This window comes from Anabrus simplex, chromosome 7 (genome assembly GCF_040414725.1).
Source record: "Anabrus simplex isolate iqAnaSimp1 chromosome 7, ASM4041472v1, whole genome shotgun sequence".
Classification (NCBI taxonomy): Eukaryota; Metazoa; Arthropoda; class Insecta; order Orthoptera; family Tettigoniidae; genus Anabrus; species Anabrus simplex.
In genome coordinates, this window is record NC_090271.1 from 53552098 (window position 1) to 53579457 (window position 27360).

Consider the following 27360-nt stretch of genomic DNA (forward strand, 5'->3'; position numbering starts at 1 on the left):
TAGAACCAGCGCAATATATTTCCAAATTATATGAACAAATGGATTATTCATTACTGTAAGTTTTTTAAACAAATAATGTTTAAATAGGTTTTATTTGCCTGCCTCCGTGGTTTAACGGCTAAGCCGCTGAACTGCCAACGCAACCGTACACCACTCAGACTAGATATTCGTACTTAAAGCTGGTTTCATTTTTCGGTAGTCCTAACTACAGTACTACACTCTGCAACCGATACTGAAATCATAGTTTCTGTCTTTCTTAATCCATTTACCCTCCAGGGTTGGTTTTTCAATGAATCAATCAATCACTACTTATCTGCATTTAGGGTAGTCGCCCAGGTGGCAGATTCCCTATCTGTTGTTTTCCTAGCCTTTTCATAAATAATTTGGAAATTTATTGAACATTGCCCTTTGTAAGTTATTCCAATCCCTAACTCCTTCCTACAAATTAATATTTGCCCCAATTTGTCCTCTTGAATTTCAACTTTAACTTCGGATTGTGATCTTTCCTACATTTAAAGACACCACTCAAACTTATTCGTCTACTAATGTCATTCCAGCTCGTCTCCTTTCTCCCAAGTCTTCCCAGCCCTAACTTTGCAATATTTTAGTAACGCCACTTCTTAAAGCAAGTAATCCTGGTATTCTAGTCTGAGCAGTTCGCAGTAGAGGACAGCAGGATCGAAGTCTATTAAGAGGTTTGTTCCAACAAGAACGGGGACAGTTTGCAAACTGGCAGACGCATGCGCAGTACGGAAAGAGCGTTCCAACAAACTTTAAACTCAAACGCGGACTCGGAGTCGGTTGTTCCAACAGACTATGGACCGTTCATGAACCAGTTTGCGGACTGGCAAAGCAGTTCGTGCTCCAGAGCAAGTACTGTTCGTCAGTGACATGCGCAGTACATCAAAATAAGTGTGAGCTGTGCATTGTGGTCCTAGCTGACACTTGGTGAAGCGTGAACAGCTGGTCGGTATCTTCTGGCGCGAGCAGACGACACGTTACACGTAAAATTAAACAGAAGTTCGGCGTTGTTATACAATTATACAGTAAAAGTTAAAAAGTTATACAGTTAAAAAGTCATATTTGACTACACACTAATAGTAAGAGGCACGAGATGAAAACGAGAACGATGCATGACCATTTTGAAGGCGGTTCCTTGAGCCACTAGCTCACTGGGACATTCTATAACCAATAAATAAATAAATAAAATAAATAAATTCTGATGATGATCTTATGAACACGGACTCCAGTGAAGATGATCTAGGGATATATTACAATATCCCAAAAGCGAAAAATGAAGATTATTTAGGCAAGTTATTTTTTTTTTTTTTTTACTTGTTTGCAATTATGTTTAAATGATATTTATTTTCACTACATGCACGAGTAACTCATAATTTAGTAACCAAAATTATCTTTCTCTCTCTCGCTCTCCGCCTATCGAAGAAACAGTACCTCGCTATGACAATGAAACGTTCAAGGAGCATTTTCGCGTCAGTAGGGAGATAATGGAAAATATTGCAGAACGGTATGAAGGAAGTGACCAGTACAAACATCAGTCTGGCCAATATGGAAAACTTTCTGCACTGAGTCATGTTTGTCTTTAGCTGCTGCAATAATAATAATAATAATAATAATAATAATAATAATAATAATAATAATAATAATAATAATGTCCGCCTCCGTGGTGTAGTGGTTAGCGTGATTAGCTGCCACCCCTGGAGATCCGGGTTCGATTCCCGGCTCTGCCACGAAATTTGAAAAGTGGTACGAGGGCTGGAACGGGGTCCACTCAGCCTCGGGAGGTCAACTGAGTAGAGGTGGGTTCGATTCCCACCTCAGCCATCCTAGAAGTGGTTTTCCGTGGTTTCCCACTTCTCCTCCAGGCAAATGCCGGGATGGTACCTAACTGAAGGCCACGGCCGCTTCCTTCCCTCTTCCTTGCCTGTCCCATCCAATCTTCCCATCCCACCGCAAGGCCCCTGTTCAGCATAGCAGGTGAGGCCGCCTGGGCGAGGTACTGGTCATTCTCCCCAGTTGTATCCCCCGACCCAAAGTCTGAAGCTCCAGGACACTGCCCTTGAGGCAGTAGAGGTGGGATCCCTCGCTGAGTCCGAGGGAAAAACCAACCCTGGAGGGCTAAGCATTAGACTTCAAGTTTCCAGGGTGTTACAGATCGGTTTGACATTTCTTTTTGAGCTCTCTACATAGAACTGTCAAACGATTGACTGTCTTCATTAGCAACTTATCTCCAAAAGTGATCACTTGGCCTACAGAAGACGAGAAAGTAAATAATGAGCAACATTTCAGGGAAAGTGGATTTCCAGGTGTCATTGGTGCCATAGGTGGCTGTCATATTGAAATTGATAAGCCTGTAAATGATCCTGACTCTTACATAAATAGAAAAGGACACTATTCCATACAGTTATATTTTATTTAACAACATAATGTCTTCATAATAAACCACTGATATTATTAATGAATTAATGAATGCAAGCTGTTTGTGACCACAGGCGAAAAATTTTGGATGTGTTTCTGAATATTTTTTTAAATGCTATTTGTTCGGGGCGTCGACCCATGTGGATCTTTTGCCTCTAATGGCACCATAGTGTATGAACCTGCGTGTAATTGGAATGGCGGCAGTGTGGAATGTTCTGTGTGAGGAAAGGAAGATTAAGGACGCCACAAAGGACGTCATTAAAATTAAAAAACCCTGACCCGGCCGGGAATCGAACTCGGGGCCGCCGGGTGACAGGCGGACACGTTGCCCCCTACACCCCGGGGCCGGACTAGCAGAGCATTTATAATTTCTTCTCTTGGCAATAATTTAGAAGGAAAAAATGTGATCAGTATTTGCTCTGAATAGAACCGTCTACATCATCGGTTTTTACGCTGCCAGTACTCGTGGTAAAATTATAAATTCACGTAATTCTGGAATAAAGTAAAGCAAAGTATTTTAGAAACAGGTCCATTAGTCTATTATTGTATTAGTTGAGTCATTTTATTGCCAATTACCTTCCACTGAGTAGACCTAACAAGTTTTTTTATATTTTATTTTATAGCAGAGATGAACAAGAATAGCTGTTTGTTTATCCTCAAACAGGAATCTCCCGCGTAATTGTGAACGCATGCGCATTGTAGTTTTTCTCGACGGTACACGAACCGTTCCAACAGACTGCTGTTTATGTACGGTTCCCAACGAGTACATAGCTCGCGCATGCGCTTACATCAGTTCATGAATCGATACCAAACCGTACGCAAACTGCTTGTTGGAACAAACCTCATATTGAGGGTAGGGTTGACAGGTTCAGCAGCTATATTTGTAAACTCTTCACATTCACTTCGTAGACGCTAAGAATGGGCAGCCAGAAAATTGATGTGTTCCTGTGATAAAGCGCATCGTCTGTTATACGTTGACTGTCAACAAACCTGGTGCGAGTACCGTTAATCCAGGCTGTCACAGGGTATACACGTTTCCCTCCAATGGGTGGCTTGCTAAGCGAGCAATAATACGACTGGCGCCAGATACTCCTTGTGTTTTCCCAACACTATTGGACGGTACTATTCCAACACTCTATATTATACAAAATTCCCTTGAACTCAACGAAGGATCCCACCTCTACCGCCTCTAGCGCAATGCCCTGGACCGTGAGACCTTGGGTACAACTGGAAAGGAGGACATGTACCTCGCCCAGGCACCCTCACCTGCTATGTTGAAGAGGGGCCTTATGGGGGGGGGGAGATCTTAAGGGATAGACAATTAATAAGGAAGGAAGCGACTGTAGCCTTAAATTAGATACCATCCTAGCATTTGCCTTGAGAAGTTGGTAACCATGGAAAACCGCTCCGAGGATGGCTGAGGTGAGAATCGAGCCCCGTTCTACTCAATTGACCTCCCGAAGCTGAGTGGACCCAATTTCAACCCTCGTACCACTTTTCAAATTTCGAGGCAGAGCCGGGAATCGAACCCGCGCCTCCGGAGGTGACAGTTAATCACACTAACCACTGAAATGAAATGGCGTATGGCTGTTAGTGCCGGGAGTGTCCGAGGACAAATTCGGCTCGCCAGATGCAGGTCTTTTGATTTAACTCCCGTAGGCGACCTGCGCGTCGTGATGAGGATGAAATGATGATGAAGACAGCACATACACCCAGACCCCGTGCCAGCGAAATTGACCAATTAAGGTTAAAATTCCCGACCCTGCCGGGAATCGAACCCGGGACCCCTGTGACCAAAGGCCAGCACGCTAACCATTTAGCCATGGAGCCGGACACACTAACCACTACACCACAGAGGCGGAAGAAATCATAATTATAATAAATTATTCGATTACAATCCAGACAAATATACGAACAAAATTAAATTAAAAAAAAAAACTGTTCAAAAATAAAGTTTGAGAAGTAACATGCCGTACAACTACAATTACCCATGGGGTAAGTACACAGTGTTATTACCTTCACGCAGAGAGCTAATTCGAAACTGAGTTGACTGATTGTTACTACACCAAGGTATTGTTGAAATTGTACATTGTTGTCAAATAAATGTGTGTAAAAAGTTAAATGACAAGCAAATTGTGTGTATAATAGGATCTTAGATATACTGCACGTCAACCAAAATATGATATTTTGGTTATCAGTTCTCATTGCTGAAAATTTTTAATAATATTTGGTGCAGGTCTTTTTGAGGAGCATGAGGCGATGTTGAGAGAGACGGCAAGGGCAAGCAAGCATTGTTTACAGCTGTGCCGTGTTACATTCTCTTATAATAACCGAACGGCAATTCCTCTACGTACAAATTGTAAAACATAACTATTTGGTCGTGATCTGGTCTTCTAACCATTTCCGTGCAGAGTCACATTAGGCTAGATATCTTTCTTTCTTTCTTCTTTCTTAATCCGTTTGACCTCAAGGGTTGTTTTTTTTCCCTCGGACTCTGCGAAGGATCCTACCTCTACCGCGTCATGGGCAGTGTCCTGGAGAGTGAGATTTTGGGTCGGGGGATATAAGTGGGGAGGAGGACCAGTACCTCGCCTGCTATGCTGAACAGGGTCCTTGTGGGGAGGATGAGAATATTGGAAGGGATAGACAAGGAAGAGGGAAGGTAGCGGCTTTGGCCTTTAGTTAGGTACCATTCTGGCATTTGCTGGAGGGTAAGTGGGAAACCACGGAAAACCACTTTGAGAATGGCTGAGGTTGGAATCGAACCCACCTCTACTCAGTTGGCCTCCCGAGGCTGAGTGGACCACGTTCCAGCCCTGGTACAACTTTTGAAATTTCATGGTAGAGCCGGGAATCGATCCCGGACCTTCCGGGGTAGCAGCTAATCACGCTAACCACTACATCACAGAGGCGGACCTCAGGCTAGATATATTTCACCCGTAAGCGAGGGTTACTAGACCAGGACGGAAACATTTTTGGTTCGCGGTACGCTGCTTCGCTTTGTGGAATATTATGGCACTTTCAGCCTGCTTTAGAAATATTTCAAACACAAGGGATATATCAGATAAATCATTAATCCTGGCGGAAAATATGTCAACCACTGTGAACGCTCGAGAAATGTGCCTATCTCTCATTCTCTGTACTAATTCAGTTTTCAACAACGTATCTGAGCGAACGGGGATTTTCGGTACTGACCAACATCAATTTAAAAAAAAAAGGAATGGAAGAAATTTCTTTCTGTAAATTTAGAATGATTGGTGTGTTTGTATTAAGACCATCTACAATATTATCAGACCTTAATACAGAACCAACATGACCGACGCATCGGTTGATTATAAACAAGCCTGTGATACATAAACATAACCTTGTGATTATCGTATTGAATTGCTAAGTTGTCAATAATAAAGAACAGAATAATTTACTTTGGGTAATAGACCAATACTATCTCGAATAACCTACATTTAGGTAAGCAATATGCGGAAAATTCAAAATATAAATCCTTTCTATGAAATAGTATGGTCCAGGAAATAGATAATATAGGAATGCATTCTGAAATAACAGTCCTGGGGGAATATCTGATGCGTTTCAAAGTGGCAGTTTCAATTCAGTCAATAAATAAATCAGTCACCAATAATCTGAATTTAGAGCTTTCGTCCAAGTGGCAGATTACGTATCAATTGTTTATATAATCTTTTCTTAAATGATTTCAAATAACTTGTAAATTTATCGAAGGTGTAGGTATAGTAGGGCGCACCCTTGGTAAATTATTCTAGACCGTAATTCTTCTTCCTATTAACCAATACTTGTTTTAGAAATACATTTATTTGAATGACCTTCCTATTGCCGTACGCTTTTTAATACAGCCTAATAGCCTACCTCATTCAAGAAATTTATTAGAAACATAATCTTGTCACAAATTTCAATTCTCTCGTGACAATATTCTGATAATGGTTCACCAAACTGCTATATTACATGTGTTTCAGATAATAATAGGAGAAACGATTTGAAGTTCTCTGGTGGCATAATACATTTTCTTATAAAGCACATTAACATCCAAATCGTTGGCAACGTAAATACGTATTGTATGTGACAGTATATCAGTTGATACGTTGTCCACTAATTTAACAAATAGAATATAATCTTCATTCACAGATAAAATAAGTAGCCTTTTTACTTTTTTTATAACCTCACTTTTAAAAGCCTAAACAGGTATAGTACTTCAGAAATGTACTAGGATAGGAACCAAGAAAGAGCTTTGGACTTATCCGAAAAAAATAGCTCATCAAGTACACGGAAAACATCCCCTATATCCACAAATTTATCCTCCATTGTAATAAATTATTTGTAACTACGAAATCATCTCAATGCATTAAGTACACTTGATCTGAATGCGAGTGCATCTACTGTAATATGAATTACATCCAGGTACACAATACGATTGACACGTTCTAATATGTCAAAATAGTTTTAAAACCAAATTTCAATAAATACATCACTACACTAAAGTTTCCTAATCACATCAAGCCAACAGAAAGTAATAAATTGATGCTTCGCACATGCTCATGTTTACATTTGAACAAATCGATCGCGGCGCCATTTCAGCTAATATCGATAGCTGCATTAAGGTCTGATCAATACTTGGGTATTGTAGTTGGTCTTGGTCTGATATACTGTAGTTAGACTTGATTGTATGCGATTCTTCTCTGTATTGATTAATTGTGCAGAAGTAAACAATCCTGAATTTCCTATTGGATTTGTAACAATAATATATAATAAGTAGATCCTGGAAGTTCAGGCATTTATTTTGGCCACTAACTCAGAAAATGAAAACATGTGTGAGATCGCCTTCCCTGATGCACATTCAGCCATGTTTGTAAGCTGTTCTTCATTTACGCATTTATTATCTGAACGTTCTGATACATGACCTTATGTTGTAAGTACTTCTTATTTTTCCACCGCTTTTCTCACACCTGTGGGGTCACGGGTGCGAACTGTGTCGCACATGTCGCTTTGTTTTACGGCCAGATCCGGATGCCCTTCCTGACGTCAACCCTATATGGAGGGATGTAATCACTATTGCGTGTGTCTGTGGTGGTTGGTAGTGTAGCGTGTTGTGTGAATATGAAGAGGAAAGCGTTGGAACGAAAACAAACACCCAGTCCCTGGGCCAGAAGAATTAATCGGAGGCGTTTTAAATTCCCGAGCCGGGAATCGAGCCCGGGACCCTCTGAACCGAAGGCCTCAACGCTGACCATTCAGCCAATGAGTCGGACTGTGTTGTAAGTACTTAGGTGAATATAAGGGATGATCTTCATTAGGTAATTGTATTAACGAGGTTGTTAAGAAAGGTTAGAGATCTCTTCACATGGTTATATTTGGGGATTGTAGTAAGGATGTAAAGGAGAGGGCGTATACGTCTCTGGTACGACCTCAATTAGAGTATGACTCCAGTGCATGGGACCCACACCAGGAATACTTGAGACGAGAACTTTAAACAATTCAAAGAAAATCAGAACGGTTTGTTCTGGGTGATTTTCGACAAAGGAGAAGTGTTACGAAAATGCTGGAAACTTTGGACTGGGAAGCCTTGGGAGTAAGGAGAAGAAATGCTCGACTATGTGGTATGTTTCGAGCTGACAGTAGAGAGTTGGCGTGGAATGAAGTAGACTATGAGCTTGAGTGCAGCTTTTAAAAGTTGGAAACATCAAATATGAAGATAAAATTTGAATTCAAGAGAAATAATTGGGGCAAATATTGTTTTATAGGACGGAGAGTAACGGATTGGAATAAATTATCAAGGAGAATGTTCGATAAATTTCCAATTTCTATGAAAATGTTTAAGAAAATGCTAGGCACACAATTGATAGAGGGTCTATCACATGGGTGACTGCCCTAAATGCAGATCATTGATTGATTGATTGATTGATTGATTGATTGATTGATTGATTGATTGAAACAGGGAATTCCATGAATTTATTCAGGACATCTCAAACGTTGTAAACTGAGATGGAATATTTAAAAGAAACTTAATATTATAATGTTATACAATCGTAGCGTACAATGGACACCAGACATGATAGGGTAAACGTATTTGATGATGATGATGATGATGATGATGATGAAGAATGTTGTGTTGTAGTGTGTAACATCTAGGCCTTTGTTTTTAACACATTTCTTACGTCCGAAGAATCTTCATGATATTCTAACGTAATCGACACCATCATTTTATGTACCGTCATTGTGAATAGCCAGTAATTCAGTCCTCTACCAGAATATAATTCCTCAGACACCGAAGAAGTTAATTCGTCTACACGCCTATCTGAAGAACGAGGAATAATTTCTAGTTCGTCTTCTAAAGCTCCCATATTTTTGGTTCCTCGACTCAGAACACAACCCTTTTAAGACAAGCTACTGTTTTCTACGAAGCAATTTCAATTAATTAAAGACAGACATTAGCAGACGTAAATAAGACGTCCTTATCCTTAAAAAAATTTTTTATTCTCCTACTTATAAGAGGTTCATAAGTACAATCGAATTTCCAACAGAATACAGACAGGGATTGCTGCTCTGTTAAAGGCGTATATTACCCATTGTACATGTTCCTAAGCGAATACGTTCTTCTCCCATTTCCATTTCCACTTCTCCCTTGGGATTCGTTTTGCCATCCGCAAGAATAAACTTCTCGCTACGGGCTTGCTCTTGCATATCTTGCAGTTAAATTAGTTCCCATTGCTTCCTGTTAATACGTTGTAATAATAATGAAAATAATCCTCGTGATATCATGGCGAGTAGCTCATATTTAAATGTACGTTATCTCCAGAATTAAGTGAATGTACTGTATTTGCTATGTAGTTGAAAACGGGGTCTTTTAGAAGAGAGTTTTAAGCAGGAAAGAATAATGCTAAAAATACATTAATGCTTTCTAAAACTGAGTGGGAGTTCGGTAATATACAATAAAATATGTTATTCATTTCATTTTGACAAAACGTTATATGCAATCTTTGTTGATTAAGCTAACACTAAAAAAATAGTTGGTATTATGAAAATGATATTTAGGGGCTATATGTTTTCACTTAGCAATAAGTGTTAAAGTTATAGAGTGTTTAGGGCGAGTGGTCACTTTAAACATTTTTATATTTCGCCGTGTAAATCAGAAACTCTGCTGCGAAATGTCATAGTTTGCGAAGACTCCGCTCCGCGCCCCGTTTTGCCAACAATTTTTACTATGTTCCTACAGTTACTCTAAAGTCGCTTCCAACTGAAAGTACATATTAAATAAATAAATAAAGAAAGAAATACGACGATTGAAATAAGTGAAAATGAGACAATACCCCTATTAACGAGCATAGAGCAAGATAGAGCAAGTGAAGCAATTAATTAAAGAAATGTATATTGATAAATACTTACAATGTCGGTATCTATTAGTGACTGTAATTCCCAATGACGTAAAACCATGAATTTACTGGTTATGAGAGTCAAGTGTTGGTCAGTAATTTGAGAAGCTCTGTGGTCCTTCCTTTGAACATGTCAAGATGAATGAATGAATGAATGAATGAATAAATAAAAATGAATTTAGATGTGATGATTGTATTTTATTCTACCTTTTCGTTTGGGTTGAACAATTTCGTTCCTTTTCTGCATCTGAGTGTGGCAGTATTAAAACTATCTAATCAAGAGGCAAAAAATTTTCAAAAGACAAGTTTTCCCTCAGAATATTTAACCAATGATAATTTACAAAAACGCGCGGCTGTGTTGGATGTATGGTCTTAAATTTATGGTATAGAATACGTTTTTGTGACAGATGTGAAGTAGATCCAATTAGATATGAAAACTGAACATGATTCTAAATTACAATAATCATCATCTTCCTGTTGACCTGTTGCGCCTGGCTCTAAAGGGCTGAGGTACACCTGACCCTCCAGCTAAGAACCTATTACTGTATGGTTTAAAATATTCTAACACTGTGAATGATGAATAGCGTTCGGAAGTTCATGTCCTAAAGAAGTGAAGATATGCAAGCAAACATATGCCCTAAAAACTAGCTAAATATGACCTAAAAACAATAAAATATGACCTGAATTTTAGGGATAGGTAGCAAATACTAGAGTATTACTAACATTAAACATCTTAAGTAAAAAAAAAAAAAAGAACGTTAAAACTTTCAACATTCATTCACAGTCATAGCCTTGAAGTGCAATCCTCGCTCAGTTTTCCTAATTAAATCCAAAAAATAAGTATTAGCATGCTTTAGGATACGTGTCTGCGTAAGTTAAGCGCCCTATACATATGCGGACATGGTTCGGCGTACTTGGTTCCTAAAGTTGGTTCGCGAACTAAGTTCAATTCAGTTTCGCTACACACACGTTCGTCCAGCACGAAGAACTTGTAATTTTGTAAAAGGAGTCTTAGCAATATAGCCCCAGGCCTCACAACCATACAGGAGGATGGGCCTGATACATGCTCGGTAAATATTTCTCTTGATACTTGTAGAGAGATATAGCCTATTTATTTCCCAGCAGAGGTCTCAAAGCTTTCATCCGTGACGTGGTCCGCGTTGTAGGGCTTGTTCTATATTGTATCTCCAGGACAAAGTTCTGTCCATAGTTAATCCGAGATATTTAATTTTGTTTGTCCAAGATAAAATGGACATTATTAATAGCAAGTTGACCAAATCTAGGCCGACGCTTGCTGAAAATAATTGCTTGAGTTTTAGTAGGAAGATATTTTCATCCTGTTTCGTACGCACCACCCCCGGAAAGACAAGATCCACTGTTGCAGTACGCGGACGGCATAGTAATTCTCCTCATACAGGCGTAGATGGCAATGCCATCCGCGTATTGCTGGACCTCCATTGCTTGACGGGTTGCAAGGTCGTACACATATGGGACGTATAGGATGGGGGATAGCTCTCCTCCCTGTGGGACTCCAGCTCTGAGTGCCCGAGGGGTACATTGCTTCCTCTCAGAGGAAACAAAATTTCCTTTTAGTCAAATATGACTGTATAATTTTGACTAAGTATTTAGGAACTTTATACAGTTCCATAAGTTTAACAATTAAATTATCGAGCCAGAGGGTGTCGAAAGCATTCTCTACATCGTGGGCATGATACGTCACTTTAAAACTCAACGGTATCATTATTTTCACAGAATATCTAGACAATGGGTCACACATGATGCGAGCTCTTTCAGAGACAATAGAAACTACCCTCCAGTCAATAGCAACTCAAGAAATAGTCCCACTCCAGAGACTGACATACTGTCCGTTTGAATTTGTCTACTTAACTAAGAATTCTTCTAGGGGCAGGCTGGAGGGCATCTGGCAAGCATAAAGGATCTCACCACCCAGCTACTTTGCACCTGGCTTGGAGTGCCTATCACTTGAGCCAACAACACCGCTATTATTATCATCTATATATTTAAAACACTAGGCTGAATTTTAGTTACCTCGAGTTTGAGAGAATGGCTGAACCGGTTGATATCGCAAACCATTCTGACGAAAGCTGTAGATTTGCAGAGTGTCTTTACAAGCATAAACACTTCTTGCTGTATATGTTAAAATTATTAAAGAAAAACGTAGCATTCTGATTGGCCAAAGCGCTCGCCAGTACTTTAAGGCCACGTGAACTGTGGTAGCGCTGAGGCATGTGGAACGATAGAGGAGGTAGAAGGGGGTAAACACGCATGCGCAGTCGGTCGGCTACCTGGTCAGCTGTACTCAGAGCCATAGTTATACTCCGTAGAAATCCGAACGTATCCCAACGGCTTCTAAACGAGGGCATAATTGTAAGAAATATGTACAAAAACTGTTTAGATTTGAAAATAAGTGGAAATAAAGCTGGACAGAGACCTCTTAGCCTACGAATTGACTTGAAAACATCCAATAAAACATTTCAATTCTCTTTTAGGAGGCATCAATTTCCTATTCGCTTGGCATTTTCTATCACGGTCAATAAACCTCAATGGACGTGAAGGTCTCTGTTTACCTCAGCCAGTTTTCAGCCATGGCCTCTTAAATGTTGCAAACTCAAGAGAGCGATATTTTAAAGTTGCAATAGTGCCAAAAGGTAACTGTACAAGGAATGCACGGAACAGTGGCTGCACCCTTTGGGTCACGTAGCTGTCAGCTTGTATTCGGAAGATAGTGGGTTTCAACCCCACTGTGGCAGGCCGAAGAAGGTTTTCCGTGGTTTTCCATTTTCATTCCGAGCAAATGATGGGGATGTAATTAAGGCCATGGTCGATTCCATCCCACTTCTAGTCGTTTCCTATCCCATCGTCGCTGTAAGAAACTACCTGTGTCAGCGTGACGTAAAGAAAGTTGTAAAAAATTAAAATACAAAGAATTTCGTAGGTAAGGGTATCCTTCAATAAATATTTACCCCTATAACCGTCATGTTTTGATGGGCCTCAGCTAGTTATTATGATGATGATGACGATTTTTTTCTCTGTGGATCAGTGGTACAATGCTAGCCTCCGGATTCCATCTTCGCAGGTTACAAAACGGCAGAGGTAGTCGGATTTTTGAAGGGCGGATAAAATTCATTCGCACAGTGTGGGCACGTTTGGAGACACATTCGGTTCTTTCTCTCTTTCTTTCTTTCTTCCTTTCTTTCTTAATCAGTTTTCCGTCCATGTTGGTTTACCCTTGGACTAAGCGAGGGATTCAGCCTCTACCGCCTCTAGGTCAGTGTCCTGGAGCGTGAGAGTTTAGATCGGTGATACAACGGGGGAGAACGACCAGTACCTCACCAGTGCTGAACAGCCGCCTTTTGGGGGATGAAAAGATTGGAAGGGATAGACAAGGAAGAGGAAAGGAAGCGGCCGTGGCCTTAAGTTAGGTACCATCCCGGCATTTGCTTGGAGGGGAATTAGGAAAAAAACCACTTCGAGGATAGCTTAGGAGGGAATCGAAACCACCCTCTACTCAGGTGACATGCCGAGGCTGGTTGGACATCGTTCCAACCTTCGCACACCTTTTCAAATTTATTTGGCAGAGTCGGGAATCGAACCCGGGCCTCCGGGAATGGCAGCTAATCACACTAACCACCGCACCACAGAGGCGGACATTATTATTGTTGTTATTGTTGTTGTTGTTTCGTACAGGTCGACTAAGGACTACGATACTCACTGTTGCATTTGAGGTGGGTTTTAATGTTTGCTCAGTAATTCCGCATCCTCTGCCTGTATTGTTCCTTCCCCTACTTTGTCCAGAGGGTACCTGTCTTCCTTCTCGGTGGTTTGTCCTGGAACCTCATTTGTTTAATCCTCCCAGGCTCAGTCCGGTGCTATTTGAAGGTGCTTAAATATGTCAGCCTCGTGTCGGTAGATTTACTTGCACGAAAGAGAAATCCAGCGGGAAAAATTCCGACACCTCGGCGTCTCCGAAAGCCGTGAAAGTAGTTGGTGGGACGTAAAGCAAATAAAAACATAGAGATATCCTGTCTTTTGAGACTCTTTCTGTTTCCCCCAGTTCCCGCGGATCTTTGCTTACTCATATTGAAGTCGACCTTATAAATTTTTCTACTAATGAGTACGTACTTATGAATGGATGGTGGTAATTAGGTTACTTATTACGAATAACAGAATAATAACCTGAATAATTTATATGCAAGAAGAATAACATGTTACTGCACGTCAATACAAATGATTGTGGTATCAATTACGGCCGTACAATGTATTACATCCAGCGGGACGGTGGTTCTTGGTATAGCGAGAATACTCGAGGAATATCGGTCAGTGGTACGGCCATCTATTTATTGCAGCTCCTTCTCTTAATCAGCCATTAAACTAACTTGTTTACAGCCTGAACCGTTGGAAGAAGACTTTATACACTGTCGACACAGAGACACATTTTACAACACTTGTCCACCAACTTGTGGAACGAAAGTTAACTACAGTATGTCTAAAAAGTTTCTTCTGTCAATTGGAATACTAGACAGGGCACATATTTCTTTATCAGACCGTGGAAACTTGTTTGCCTATCTAAAATGATGAATTAGTTATTCTTCTTAATACTTAGTGAACACTGGTTTATAATTCTCCACATTTTGTTTGTCTGACACTGCAGCCAAAGTTTTACCCTTGAATCTCCTTTTTAGAGCCATTCTAGGAATATCATCTTGATGAGAGGCGAAGCAGCTTGAGGGCTGTAATAATAATAATCTATATTTTAAAGAGTTTACTAAAAACAGTTTTGGCAAATCCGTCCGTCCGTTCTACTGGACCGATTTGCTTCATTTTGGTTTTATTCTCTCCGGCCCACTGTCGGCAGCCCTGAAGATGGTTTTCCGTGGTTTCCCATTTTCACACCAGGCTGTATCTTAATTACGGCCACGGCCGCTTCCCTCCCACTCCTAGCCCTTCGCTGTCCCATCGTCGCCTATCTGTGTCGGTGCGACGTAAAGCAACTAGCAAAAAAAGAAAAAAACTCTCCGGAATTACCTGCCGGTGAATCGTGAGACATTGATAGGTCGTTACGTTCAGCCAACTTTGAGTAACCACAAAATCAAATCATTAAATGATCACTTCAATACAGTAATTACAGGGGAAGGCTTACCCTGACCCGCAATACATTCTGTCCTTAGCGTGTTGCTAAGCGACTGACACTTTCTGATAAATATGTGACTTTCATCCTTAGTAATATCATTGCATGCAGCCATGTTTGATTACTACCTGTCAAGCCAGAGAGTATACACTTTCTCTGATCACGGAAGAATACTATTCTCTGCTAGATACTATATGATTCTCGAGCCTTTCCCAGAGTCTGAATATACGCAAGAGATGGCAGAACGTTCCGAATAACCTACATGCTGCTAAGACAAAATAATCTACTTACGTACAGCCGGGAAGGTATAAAGTCAATTAGCCTTCTGTATGACCATTCATAAAGGGCAGGAACAAACACTTTAAAAAGAGGGTAGTGCATTATCTCGGTCAAGATCGTTTGAAAATGTTAAGATACAGATACGGGGGAATGGTCGACGCATAGACAATATTGTATGGAAATAAATGTTATAAGTCCGCCTCTGTGGTGTAGTGGTTAGTGTGATTAGCTGCCACCCCCGGAGGACCGGGTTCGATTCCCAGCTCTGCCACGAAATTTGAAAAGTAGTACGAGGGCTGGAACGGGGTTCACTCAGCCTCGGGAGGTCAACTGAGTAGAGGTGGGTTCGATTCCTACCTCAGCCATCCTGGAAGTGGTTTTCCGTGGTTTCCCACTTCTTCTCCAGGCAAATGCCGGGATGGTACCTAACTTAAGGCCACGGCCGCTTCCTTCCCTCTTCCTTGTCTATCCCTTCCAATCTTCCTATCCCCCCACAAGGCCCCTGTTCAGCACAGCAGGTAAGGCCGCCTGGTTTAGGTACTGGTCATCCTCCCCAGTTGTATCCCCGGCCCAGCGTCTGAAGCTCCAGAACACTGCCCTTGAGGCGGTAGAGGTGGGATCCCCCGCTGAGTCCGAGGGAAAAACCGACCCTGGAGGTAAACAGGTAAAGAAGAAGAAGAAGAAATGTTATAGGCCTAAACTGCATTACCGGTATTAAATGTTCATAAAACTATTGATAAGGGCAGGCAAAACAATATGACTACGACAGGCATATCAGGACGAGTTATCTGACCTATTTATAATGGGACCTTACCCACCGTCCCCCATGACTCATGGGACCATGTGACAACAAACCAACCCTTTCGGGTCACGAACACATGGGACCATGCTCCACGGAAGTCGATAGTCAAGGGATCGTTTTGGCCTATGCCGATTTCTCCTCATTGGGATTGTATATTTAATCCACTCACATGAGAGGTTATCGGCCATACGGCTCAGCTAGATCAAAGCTACTCTCCCGTTCCTGAGGTCTGAACACGGACTCCTCAGGGCCGAAGACCGTTTGCGGCATATAGAGGCTATCAAACATAAACTATCTTAAAGGCCTACAATGAACGGAAGAGGATTCTGGATGCATGTTTTTCGGTATAGATAGGCACGAAATCGTTTAGAACAATTTGCTATTCACTCGGTGAAATATACAAAATTTACATACACTCTTGATACTTATTACACAATTGATACAAGCAATCACTTATTTTAGCAACGGAAAAATCCGTGCCGCTATTGACGTCAGCTGTTACCTCCACAATCCACAGACAAAATCTATGTGGACGGCTGGTACTGTCTCTACTCCAAAACATTTTCCTTTTTGACACAGACGTTAATATCCATATCCCTCTCTACCAAAACAGAGAATAACCGAGAGGTTGTTAATATGATCTCACTTTTTCACATACTATCACTTTGAATTGCCTGTGTCCTATATTGCTTACATAACTATTACATTAGTTTGGATGTATGCTACACAGATTGTTTTGTGTATTATCGCGATTGTTTTGTGCGTGCTACCACCCGGTTTGCCATAAACCACTGAGTACGACATACACAATAAAATGACCCTACCATATTCACAAAAACAAAACAAGCCATGTTCCCCCCAATGCGAGTATTCCATGGGACTGAATCCCGTATTACACATTAGACTCTATTTACACAAAAGAAAAATGTCCGCTTTTTTTTGAATGGTCGGCTAACTTAAGAAATCAATAAAGTAAATATTAAAACATACTTAATCCGAACATTCTGACCATATCAGAAATCCGTCACTAAATCACGGAAAAGGAAAATAAATGGACTCAAGTCTTCCATATAAAAATAAACACAGACTTGAACAACGAACTATCACTTGCAATCACTACCAGTGGACTTTCACGAAGTCTAGATTCAAATCGACATCAATTACAAGTAAACAAAAACACATCCTGGAAAAGAAATATCAAACACATGTATCAATAAATACAATGGCTGTAGTTCATCCGTTTTAACCCGCTGTCTTAGCGAGCTGTTGATCCCTGCTGTGCTCACACGAGGTTTGAACCTGAGACTCTGGTCGTCTCCATCCAGGGCGCTGTAATGCAAAACCCTAACTAAGCTAATCATGTCTCGTGCAGTAGTTACTCTCTACATTGTTTCCGGATCAAGGCTAATGGACAGTGTGTAGTATTTACATAAAATTTGTGTCTTCTTTCACACAGTAGAACGCAACATTCTACCAGAAACGTTTTCTTAACAAGGCGAGTTCCTTTTTTTTTCATCCCTGGCTATAAATCAGGACCCCAGTCCGCCCCCCTCTCGCACCCCGGCGAGACTAATTCGCCACGTTCACTGGCGGCCATCATTGAGACAATAGCATCATTCAATTTAGCTAATGCAGGGTCACCTGCTCAAATCAGCTCATTACGATCGTTATGTCCAATAATTATTTATTTATTTTATTACTCAGCCAGATTATATCAAAAACTCCCTCATTATACTAGCAATTGGGATTTACCCATACATTCCAATCGTATCCTCATTCACACTTCCAATCGCCTTTCCTCGAAAGACAACGTCTCCTAATTCCACCCGCGTGGGTATAGATTGTGTACCTGGCATAACATTAACTTGCCATTTAAATAGATCGGCATGAAATCATAGATCAAATTTATGAAAGAAAATAATAATAATAATAATAATAATAATAATAATAATAATAATAATAATAATAATAATAATAATAATAATAATAATAATAAAATAAAAATTAATTTAAGTTAGTACATTCTGCCAAACCACTAACAGACCTTCTACGTGTAACCTCACTAGTGTCGTGGAGGACAGGGGTTCAAACCTCGGCACTTCATTCCTTGAACATCTTCAGTTACAGCCAAAACTTATATTACCATGCAACAAACTACTATTTCTGTCTTTACGAACATAGTGCTGATTCTAGCCCAAGTCTTTCCTATTATACGGGCACTTGTTGATGACTCTGTCACCTCGCTAACCCCTGCGTAACTTAGGCAATTGCTCAGATGAGATCTACATCAGTAATCTACATAGCATTCTACTCCTGTTTCCCCCTCAATTCCTTCTCAGCACTAAATACACAAAATATGAGAACATGCAAATATAGCCACTAAAAGGGGTCCCACATTCTATACACATAGGATCACTCCCTTCCCATAGCTAATTAATTAAAACCAAAATGAATAAAAGGATTCCCGACCATTCTATGCGAATTTAGCCTATTTAATCATGATATTTATAACCCTATACTTCATGACTGTTATTTACAAAGAGAAATACTAGCATTGGAATAGAAACATAACTTTGTACTCAACGGTTGATGTCTTCGGCCTCCTCCGAAGGTTCCGGAGGCCTACCCATGTTGGCTTACTCCATGGCGCCGGATCCTGGAGTCCTGGAGTTCAGAAGTTCCATATCTTGTCTCGCGTAATCCATTTTAGTAGCACACGGATCACTGAAATTAGATTGTAATTTACACAATTTATCGATTTCTTGCTCCCGTGTCACCATTCACTCCTACTACTTCGTTGTCTACCCACTGACAGTTACATGGAGATGATTATACCGGCTACTTTCAGCTAGTCTACCTCAATTGCACTGCTAATACGGGCATTCCCAGCAACCACATGAAGGAGAATTTTCTATCCCTATCTTCTGTATGTTTTAATAGTTCAGGAACACTTCTCACTGCCTGTTAATCAGTTAATAATCTAACCTGCGCTTTGTTCAGAAAACAGCGTAGATTTATACATTTCTTTGTCTCTACCCTACCTATTTCGAAAACGTCTTTAAATACTGTGATTCTGTCCCTCTCACTAGTTCGTTCTTACGGCTATTGGTTGTCAATCTACGAGAGCGTTCTCCTACATAAGTCCTGCGTCCTATCATGTAGTCGTTGCTATACAAATCCTACTTCATATTCCACGAAGTCTTAGTCTACTTTGCAACCGATATCTTAAGTACGTCTCATTACCATAATCTTCTGTTGCCTATCACCAATTATAAGCGAAAAACACTGAACAATTTCACTCCCGCTTTGTACACATAGTATACAAAGGAGCGGTAATTCGATAGCGAACCGGCCGTCGTTTCCTGTCGAAAGCTCCTCACCGAATGCTGCAGTTCCTTAGGAAGTGCAAAAACTTATACTGGACCCGGCAGTAGGGGCGGCTAAGGAGTTCATCCCCCACTCTTATTTCGACTGCTCCTGGATAAACCAGCCTGTCGAAATTAGCAATACGCTAGACTGTGTGACTTGGTTATACACAAGTGCGCTATGTCATGCGGAGTTGAATATGTTCGGCGGATCCGCAGTAATTAATTAATCAGCTTGGAGGGGAAGTAGGGAGTCCCCGAAGGCATCTGGCTTTTCACTAGGCGTACGTACGCTAACGCAGTTATATAAGTTGTTTACCAACGCCTTTCGCTTGGAGAGTATTTTCTATCAGAACTCCTGACTTTATAATTCCACCAAAATTCAGCACACTGCTCTGACGGGTGCAGTTTTGTTAATCAAGCCTTCTTTACGCCGAAAATACATTAAATTTGGCCCGATCGCTTTGGCATCGCTGTACGCTGGCATTTGTTTTCCAATATGGAGTCGCTAAATAGTGTTCTTCTCCTGCTTCTTCTATGACGTGTGCCTAGTTCGGGGATTCTTTAAGCCACCCAGTGGGCGGGTGAAGGCGCCTCTCTGGCGGGCGTCGTATTGCACAACCTGATGCTACTCCAAACATCCACACAAAGAGAGCTTGCTGCCTGCTTCCTTACCAAGCATATCACTTTAAATAAATATAATTGTGCCGATACGGTCACAATAAGGAATGCTGCAGAGCAGTACGGATCCAATAATAATAATAATAATAATAAGAAGAAGAAGACGAAGGAGGAGAAGAATATCCGCCACTGTGGTGTAGTAGTTAGTGTGATTAGCTGCCAATCCCGAAGGACCGCGTTCGATTTCCGGCTCTGCCACGAAATTTAAAAGAGTGGTATGAGGGCGAGAACGGTTTCCACTCAGCCTCGGAAGTGCAACTGAGTAGAAGGGGAGGGAGGATCAATTTCCACCTCAGCCATCCTCGAAGTGATTTTTCGTGGTTTCCCACTTCTCCTAGGCAAATGCTAGGATAGTACCTAAATTAAGGCCATACCGGCTTCCTTCCCTACCGGGCGAGTTGGTCGTGCGGTTAGGAGCGCGCAGCTGAGAGCTCGCATCCGGGAGATAGTGGATTTGAACCCCACTGTTGGCAACCCTGAAGATGGTTTTCCATGGTTTCCCATTTTCACGCCAGGCTGTACCTTAATTAAGGCCACGACCACTTCCGTCCCATTCCTAGGCCTTTCCTGTCCCATCGTCGTCATAAGTCCTATCTGTGTCGGTGCGACGTAAAGCAAATAGCTTCCTTCCCTACTGGGCGAGTTGGCCGTGCGGTTAGGAACGTGCAGCTGTGAGCTTGCATCCGGTAGATAATACAGATGCTTGCTGACGCTCCATTTCTACCACACTAAATGGCATTTAGTTGTTGCATTTAATACTCAAGACACTTACGTTTAATTTCGCAGCCTGTTTTCAGTCATTCGACCGGGCCAGGAATGTAATTAATGAATCCCCCATCCAGCGGCGAGGATAGGAATTGTGCCGGCTGCCGAAGTCTGTCGCACTCCTCTGGGGCAATGATTAATGACAGATGAAATGAAATGATATTGAAGAGTGCTGCTGCAATAATGTTCAATAAATTTCGAAATTCTTTGCAGTTATCGAAAAGACTAGGTAAACAACAGGTAGGGAATCTGTCACCCGGGCGACTGCCTTAAATGCAGATCAGTGGTAATTGATTGACAAACGAGATGAACAAATGAAAATTCACTTAAATACAAGAAAAGAGATGGGAGAAAACTGAAAGTTAAAAGCGAAGTTGAGTTATTTGAGGAATATTGTGACAGAAGGAAGGATACGACAGGAAGATATCTAGGTTCTTGTTAGGAGATAAAGTATTGTATTCTTTACATTCCTGGAATAAGCATAGACCTTCGGGTAAGAGAAAGATGGGAGTAGGGAATATGGAAGAGGAACTTCATTCTGGTACTACGGGAAGGGATGTGGTGGTGGAAGAAATCCCGCCTGACAGCATAACAATTAAGCAGGCTAGAGAATACAAGGGTCTCTCATTTAAACTAGGACCGAACGCATAGTGTTTCTACTCTGCGCTACGGCAGCTGCCTCAGCCGAACTAACGTCGCACGCGGACGCTTTAAGCGTGTATACAATCTTATATGAAATCTTATAAAAGAAGCTGGAAGTGTTGTCCTTCCAGGGTTATACACGCATTGTATCCGGTAACCACATTCTGGCTGATGCGAGTGAGTTCTGCCACTGTAATGTTTCTGATTCCATTCGTAATGTTTTCTTTAGGTTCCTCCAATATATGAGGATTTGTTCGATACCGTTTTTTTTTCATTTTACCCCACAAATAAAATTCATACACCGTTAGATCTAGAGAACGAGGGGGAAATAAACAGCACTGATCACTCTGTCTGCAAAAGCTTCCGAGATTGTAAGAATGGAATCTTCTGCTGGGTAAGCAGGGGCTGAATCTTGTTGAAACCAACCGCGCGATTTTTTTTCTCCCGTTAACTGATGGAGGAATGTCGTCAAAATGTCATCTTGGTACCGCTCTGCATTTACTGTCCCCTCGAAAACAAAAAATAGGCCCAATTATTCGTCTTGCACTTATAGCACACCGAACACCAATCTTCCCATCATAATGAGGGACTTCATGAACATCATGAGGATTTTCTGCACACCAATATTGAGAGGTTTGACTGTTAACAGGACCATTAAGATGAAACCAGAATTTTTGCATACAAAAATACGATGTTGCAATGATAAATGTCTCACCGTGTTAACGGCTGAGATTCGGACAGGCGACTGATGCTTGCCAGGTGGATCATGTATAGGCTGCTTGCAAGGTCAAGAACTATGCGCGCATACGTACTGGAGCTTACGTATCGCAGGGTGAAAACGCCACTTCGAAGGTGTCAGTATACATGAGACACCCTGTACTTGTTACTCACTTCAGTTAGTTTGCATGCTAACATATTACTGCCTAACATCCGAGCTCTATTGGTGATATTTCGGTTGTTCGCGGAATTCCTTTCGCCATTTTCCCAGAACATTCGTGCGATAAAAATCTACAGTTCAAGAAAATACGCTGCAGAACACTTAATTCAGAAGCTACAAAACCCTAATGAACAGATCAATTACGGCTGTATAAAAAGCTATCACGCTGTACGCTGTACGTAAGCTTATCGCAGACTAGCTGAGATCATGACACCACCTCTCACATGGGTCAGGCGGACTGGGCCAGTCACGGCACAGAAAATCACCGGCAACTTTGTATAAGAACATAAATTTGCTCCCATGTAATGTAGATGCGCTCTCTTGTAGTGTCTTGTTACTTTTTCTAATTGTGCTTGCATTTGTTTCAGATCGCCCACCATCACCACCATGTACCAGTTCACGTACCTGTACCAGTGCACGTTCACCACCCACCACCACACCACGACCACCACGTAGAGGATGCACCGTACCACTCCACAGGTCCTGGCTACTCATCCTCCGGGCCGGACAGCCATCACGGATGGGGTAGTTCGGGCCCCGGCCACGACTACACCAGTCGAAATGAGCTAATAGCGGCGGCACAACATAACGAGAATGAACTGGCCAGTTGGGGCCTCGGTGGGGGACCGAACGGGGGACCCAAGGATACCTTCGGCATTGCCGACAATTCTCTTCAGGTAGGTGCTTCGTTGGTCATGATCATGAGGCAAACATTAGTGATTATTATTATTATTATTATTATTATTATTATTATTATTATTATTATTATTATTATTATTATTATTATTATTATTATTATTTCTCCTCGCAGAAGGTTGGTAACTATAAACTTCCAGTCTTCTGGGTCGGGGTGTGAATAAAGGACATTCACGGTTCTCTATCTCTCCATCTCTCCCTTCCTTCCTCTAATACTTCTTTTACTGTTACTCCTCTCTTCTCTGTACTTTCCTTCACCGTATCCATCCACCTCTTTCTGGGCCTTCTTCGTTGTTTTTCTCCTATTATCTTCTCCGTAAATACTCGCTTTGGAACTGTGCCTCTTCCATTCTCATCATGTCTCCATACCATTTTCAGTATCTGGTCTCTGTTTTGTCTTGCAGTTTTGGAAATCCAATTCACTCTGATTTCTAATGTTTTTGATTTTATCCCTTCGTGTCTTCCCAATTATCCTTGTAAAGAATTTTATCTTGACTACTTTAATTGTGCTTTCATCACGTTTTGTTGTTGTCAATGTGCCCGCCGCGTATGCTAAAATTGGTGAATAATACACTTAATAGAGAATTTTCTTGCATTTCTCTGGGACGTGCCGGTTTTACATCGTACCTCTCACATATTGGTAAAACCCATTGGCTTGTTGAATTCTCTTCCCAATTTTTTCGTTTAGTTTCCCATTTTCTTCAAGTATACCCCAACATAGTTGAAGCTTTTCACAACTTCTGATTGTCTTACACTTACTTCAATATTTCCTCTTCCTTCTCTATTACCTCTCGTCATCACTACTGCCTTCTCCACACTTATTTTCATTCCATATTCCTCTAGCTTCCGATTCGTAACTATCATGGTATTCCTTCTTTACGTTCCCCCTATCACGGTTGTAAAATTCTCTGCAGTGTTCGTATGGAGTAAGGGTATATGACGCTGTTAATAGTGGTTCGTCCGTCGGATGGGAACGTTCAACCTTGAGCAGACCCCTAGGTGCTATTCGAGAGGAGTAGGCTATGTGCCGACACCGGGTCTCATCGTCTCCGTCTCTCATCATATTAATCATCTCACACGCAGCCGCTCAGTTCTCCCATGTGCGGTCAACGTAGAAAGAGCTACACCAGACGATCCAAACATGTCCTCGGACACTTCCCGCACTAAACAAAGGCGGTGAAGGGGATGTAGCTCAGATGGTTTTGCATGCGAGCGGTACCAGGATCGAGAAGAAAACAACGGCGAACTACGTCACTCCTTGTCTTGCCATGTGAGCCTCATTATAACGCCGTCACCGCTTTTTGTGGCTTCCCTATAACCGCATAACCTTTGGTGGTGTTTTTTGTTCATAATCCAGCCACCTCCAAGATGATGACTTGACAGACACAATGCTGCTTGGAAGAACCTTGGGACCTAGCTTAATGGTAGACACATAGCAAAGGGTATGAGAGGTACCAGGATCAATGCCTGGCTCCTCCACGATTCTTCGCCGTGACTTTCATAGATAAATCGATGCTATTTGGACACCGAATAGAAAAAAATGAAAATTAAGGCGACACTTCGGAGTTAAAAAGAAAATTTTACCTAATGTATGGATTTTCAGGAAACTTTGTGGGAATGTCACCTACATAAAAGTATAAATGTCATGAACATTTCTTTCATATACAATTAATGGATTTCCCAAAATATTTTTTTCTTTTGAAAGTTTTAATTCAATTATTTTGTGTGTGTATGTATGTTTAGTCCTCAGCCCGAAGGCTGGTTGGATCCTCAACAGCTCCGCCATCAGCTGTCATAAATTGCATAGGCATCACTGAAGAGGCGTACTAGGGAAATGAGGAGTGAGGTAGTTTCCCGTTGCTTTCCTCACCGAGCCAGAAGTTGCTATTACATATCAGTCTGCCAAGCCCACTGAAATGCATGTACCAACTGACCCTATGAGCAACATTTTCACACCATTCATAGCAGGGACTGACTGCAGAAGGAATGGCATTACTAGCATCACTCATACCTCAGTCACTTTCATCTTGTCAAAGCCAAGGATAAAGCTGAGACAGATCAATGAAAGTAACAATATTGCTCTAGCCTTTACCAGAAGACATAGTGCACTGTAAACACTACGTCCTGCCAGCAAAGGCATTCAATTATTTTATGAAATTTAATTAACATGTTAATGTAAAATCGTAATTAGTAGATAATACTGTCCGGCTCCATGGCTAAATGGTTAGCGTGCTGGCCTTTGGTCACAGGGGTGCCGGGTTCGATTCACGGCAGGGTCGGGAATTTTAACCATCATTGGTTAATTTCGTTGGCACGGGGGCTGGGTGTATGTGTTGTCTTACCACTATTTCACCCTCATCAAGACGCGCAGGTCGCCTACGAGCGTCAAAACAAAAGACCTGTACCTGGCGAGCCGAACATGTCCTCGGACACTCCCGGCACTAAAAGCCATACGCCATTTCAGTAGATAATACTTCCTTTAAAAGCACTACGTATCGATTTTTCTTTACATAGTTTATATAAGGAGATATATCGTACTAAAATTTGTGTAATGTTTACGTTCTAAAATGTTGGACTTAAAAATCCCTACTACTTGAAAAAATTCTACAATCTAAAATTCCATACGCAGGTTTCTTAATATCCTCCTCTGTGGTGTAGTGGTTAGTGTGATTAGCGCCACCCCAGGAGGCCCGGGTTCGATTCCCGGCTCTGCCACGAAAATTTGAAAAGTGGTACGAGGGCTGGAACGGGGTCCACTCAGCCTCGGGAGGTCAACTGAGTAGAGGTGGGTTCGATTCCCACCTCAGCTATCGTGGAAGTGCTTTCCCGTGGTTTCCCACTTCTCCTCCAGGCAAATGCCGGGATGGTACCTAACTTACGGACACGGCCGCTTCCTTCTCTCTTCCTTGTCTGTCCCTTCCGATCTTCCCATCCCCCACAAGGCCCCTCTTCAGCATAGCAGGTGAGGCCGCCTTGGCGAGGTAATGGTCATTCTCCCCAGTTGTATCCCCGACCCATTGTCTCACGCTCCAGGACACCGCCCTTGAGGCGGTAGAATTGGGATCCCTCGCTTTGTCCGAGGGAAAAACCAACCCTGGAGGGTAAGCAGATTAAGAAAGAAAGAAAGGTTTCTTAATATAGCTGTGATACGTATACCATACACATTTTGTTACATTTGGCTGAATATTATCGGAGAAAATGGGATTTAAATGTAAAATTACAATTGACAAACAACGCATGGTTACAGTGATAAATTGCTTGAATTCAGCGGTATAACTGCGTGACAAGAGAAAATAAACTCAATCCTTTCAATTTCAGTCATTAAAACATGTTATTAAAATGACCAAAATATTGATTTTTATCTACGGAGTGTCACCTTAAAATCCACAGCTTGATGCCAGTTTCAACTGGGTCAGGCATGGAATAAATGAAGCCCTCATCCAGGAGTGAGGGTAGTAACTGACAAAGTCTGTCTCACTCTTCTCGGACAATGTTTAATGACTGAAAGGTGATACAAAATGGTATTGGAGAGTGTTGCTGGAGTGAAAGATGACAGGGAAAACCGGAGTACCGTACCCGGAGAAAATCCTGTCCCGCTTCCGTTTTGTGCAGCACACAGTGACCGGAATTTGAACCACAGAACCCACCGGTGAGAGGCTGGGGCGCTGCTGCCTGTGCCACGGAGGCTCTGCACAGCGAATGGGACGTAGCACAAATGGTAGAATCCTCGCTTAGCACGTATCAGGTGCAAGCCTCGATACCTCATTTAACCACTACGTTTTATCAGTTTCTTGCCATGGTGTCTGTAGATAGAGGGATGTGACTTCACCAACGAAAGAGTCGTAGCTCAGATCAAAAGTAACTGAAATATATTAGACCACAACAGGAACTTCAACAGGTGGTGGTCTTGGACTGGCCCTTGGCATCGTCTCCAGCGAAATTAGCGAAAGCAATGAGTGTATCCTACGTTCGAGGTGTCCATCTGGGTAGTGTACCCGTTAAAGCTAATAACTGTCACCCTCGGAGACACAGGTTCGAATCCTGGCATTGCTAGAGACTTAATATCGGTAGGAGGATTGGTAAGTGGTTGAAGAAATATATGCTATCCTCCGCTAGGGAGAGTCGGAAAGGAGCTGTAGCACCTCGAGTTCGTTTTATCCCTTTTAGTTCCAGACTAAATAATTAAGTCCGCCTCTGTGGTGTAGTGGTTTGTT

The 27360-nt window shown here is 41.7% G+C and overlaps 1 protein-coding gene across 1 annotated transcript in view; it reads left to right on the forward strand.

The window, feature by feature from the left end:
• The window catches only part of LOC136877689 (uncharacterized), a 287811-nt gene that overhangs the window by 157232 nt on the left and 103219 nt on the right, over nucleotides 1-27360 (forward strand). Inside the window, exon 4 of the mRNA XM_068228705.1 lies at nucleotides 22819-23127. Within this exon, the coding sequence (XP_068084806.1) occupies nucleotides 22819-23127 (309 nt within the window). The remainder of the gene's footprint in view (nucleotides 1-22818; nucleotides 23128-27360) is intronic.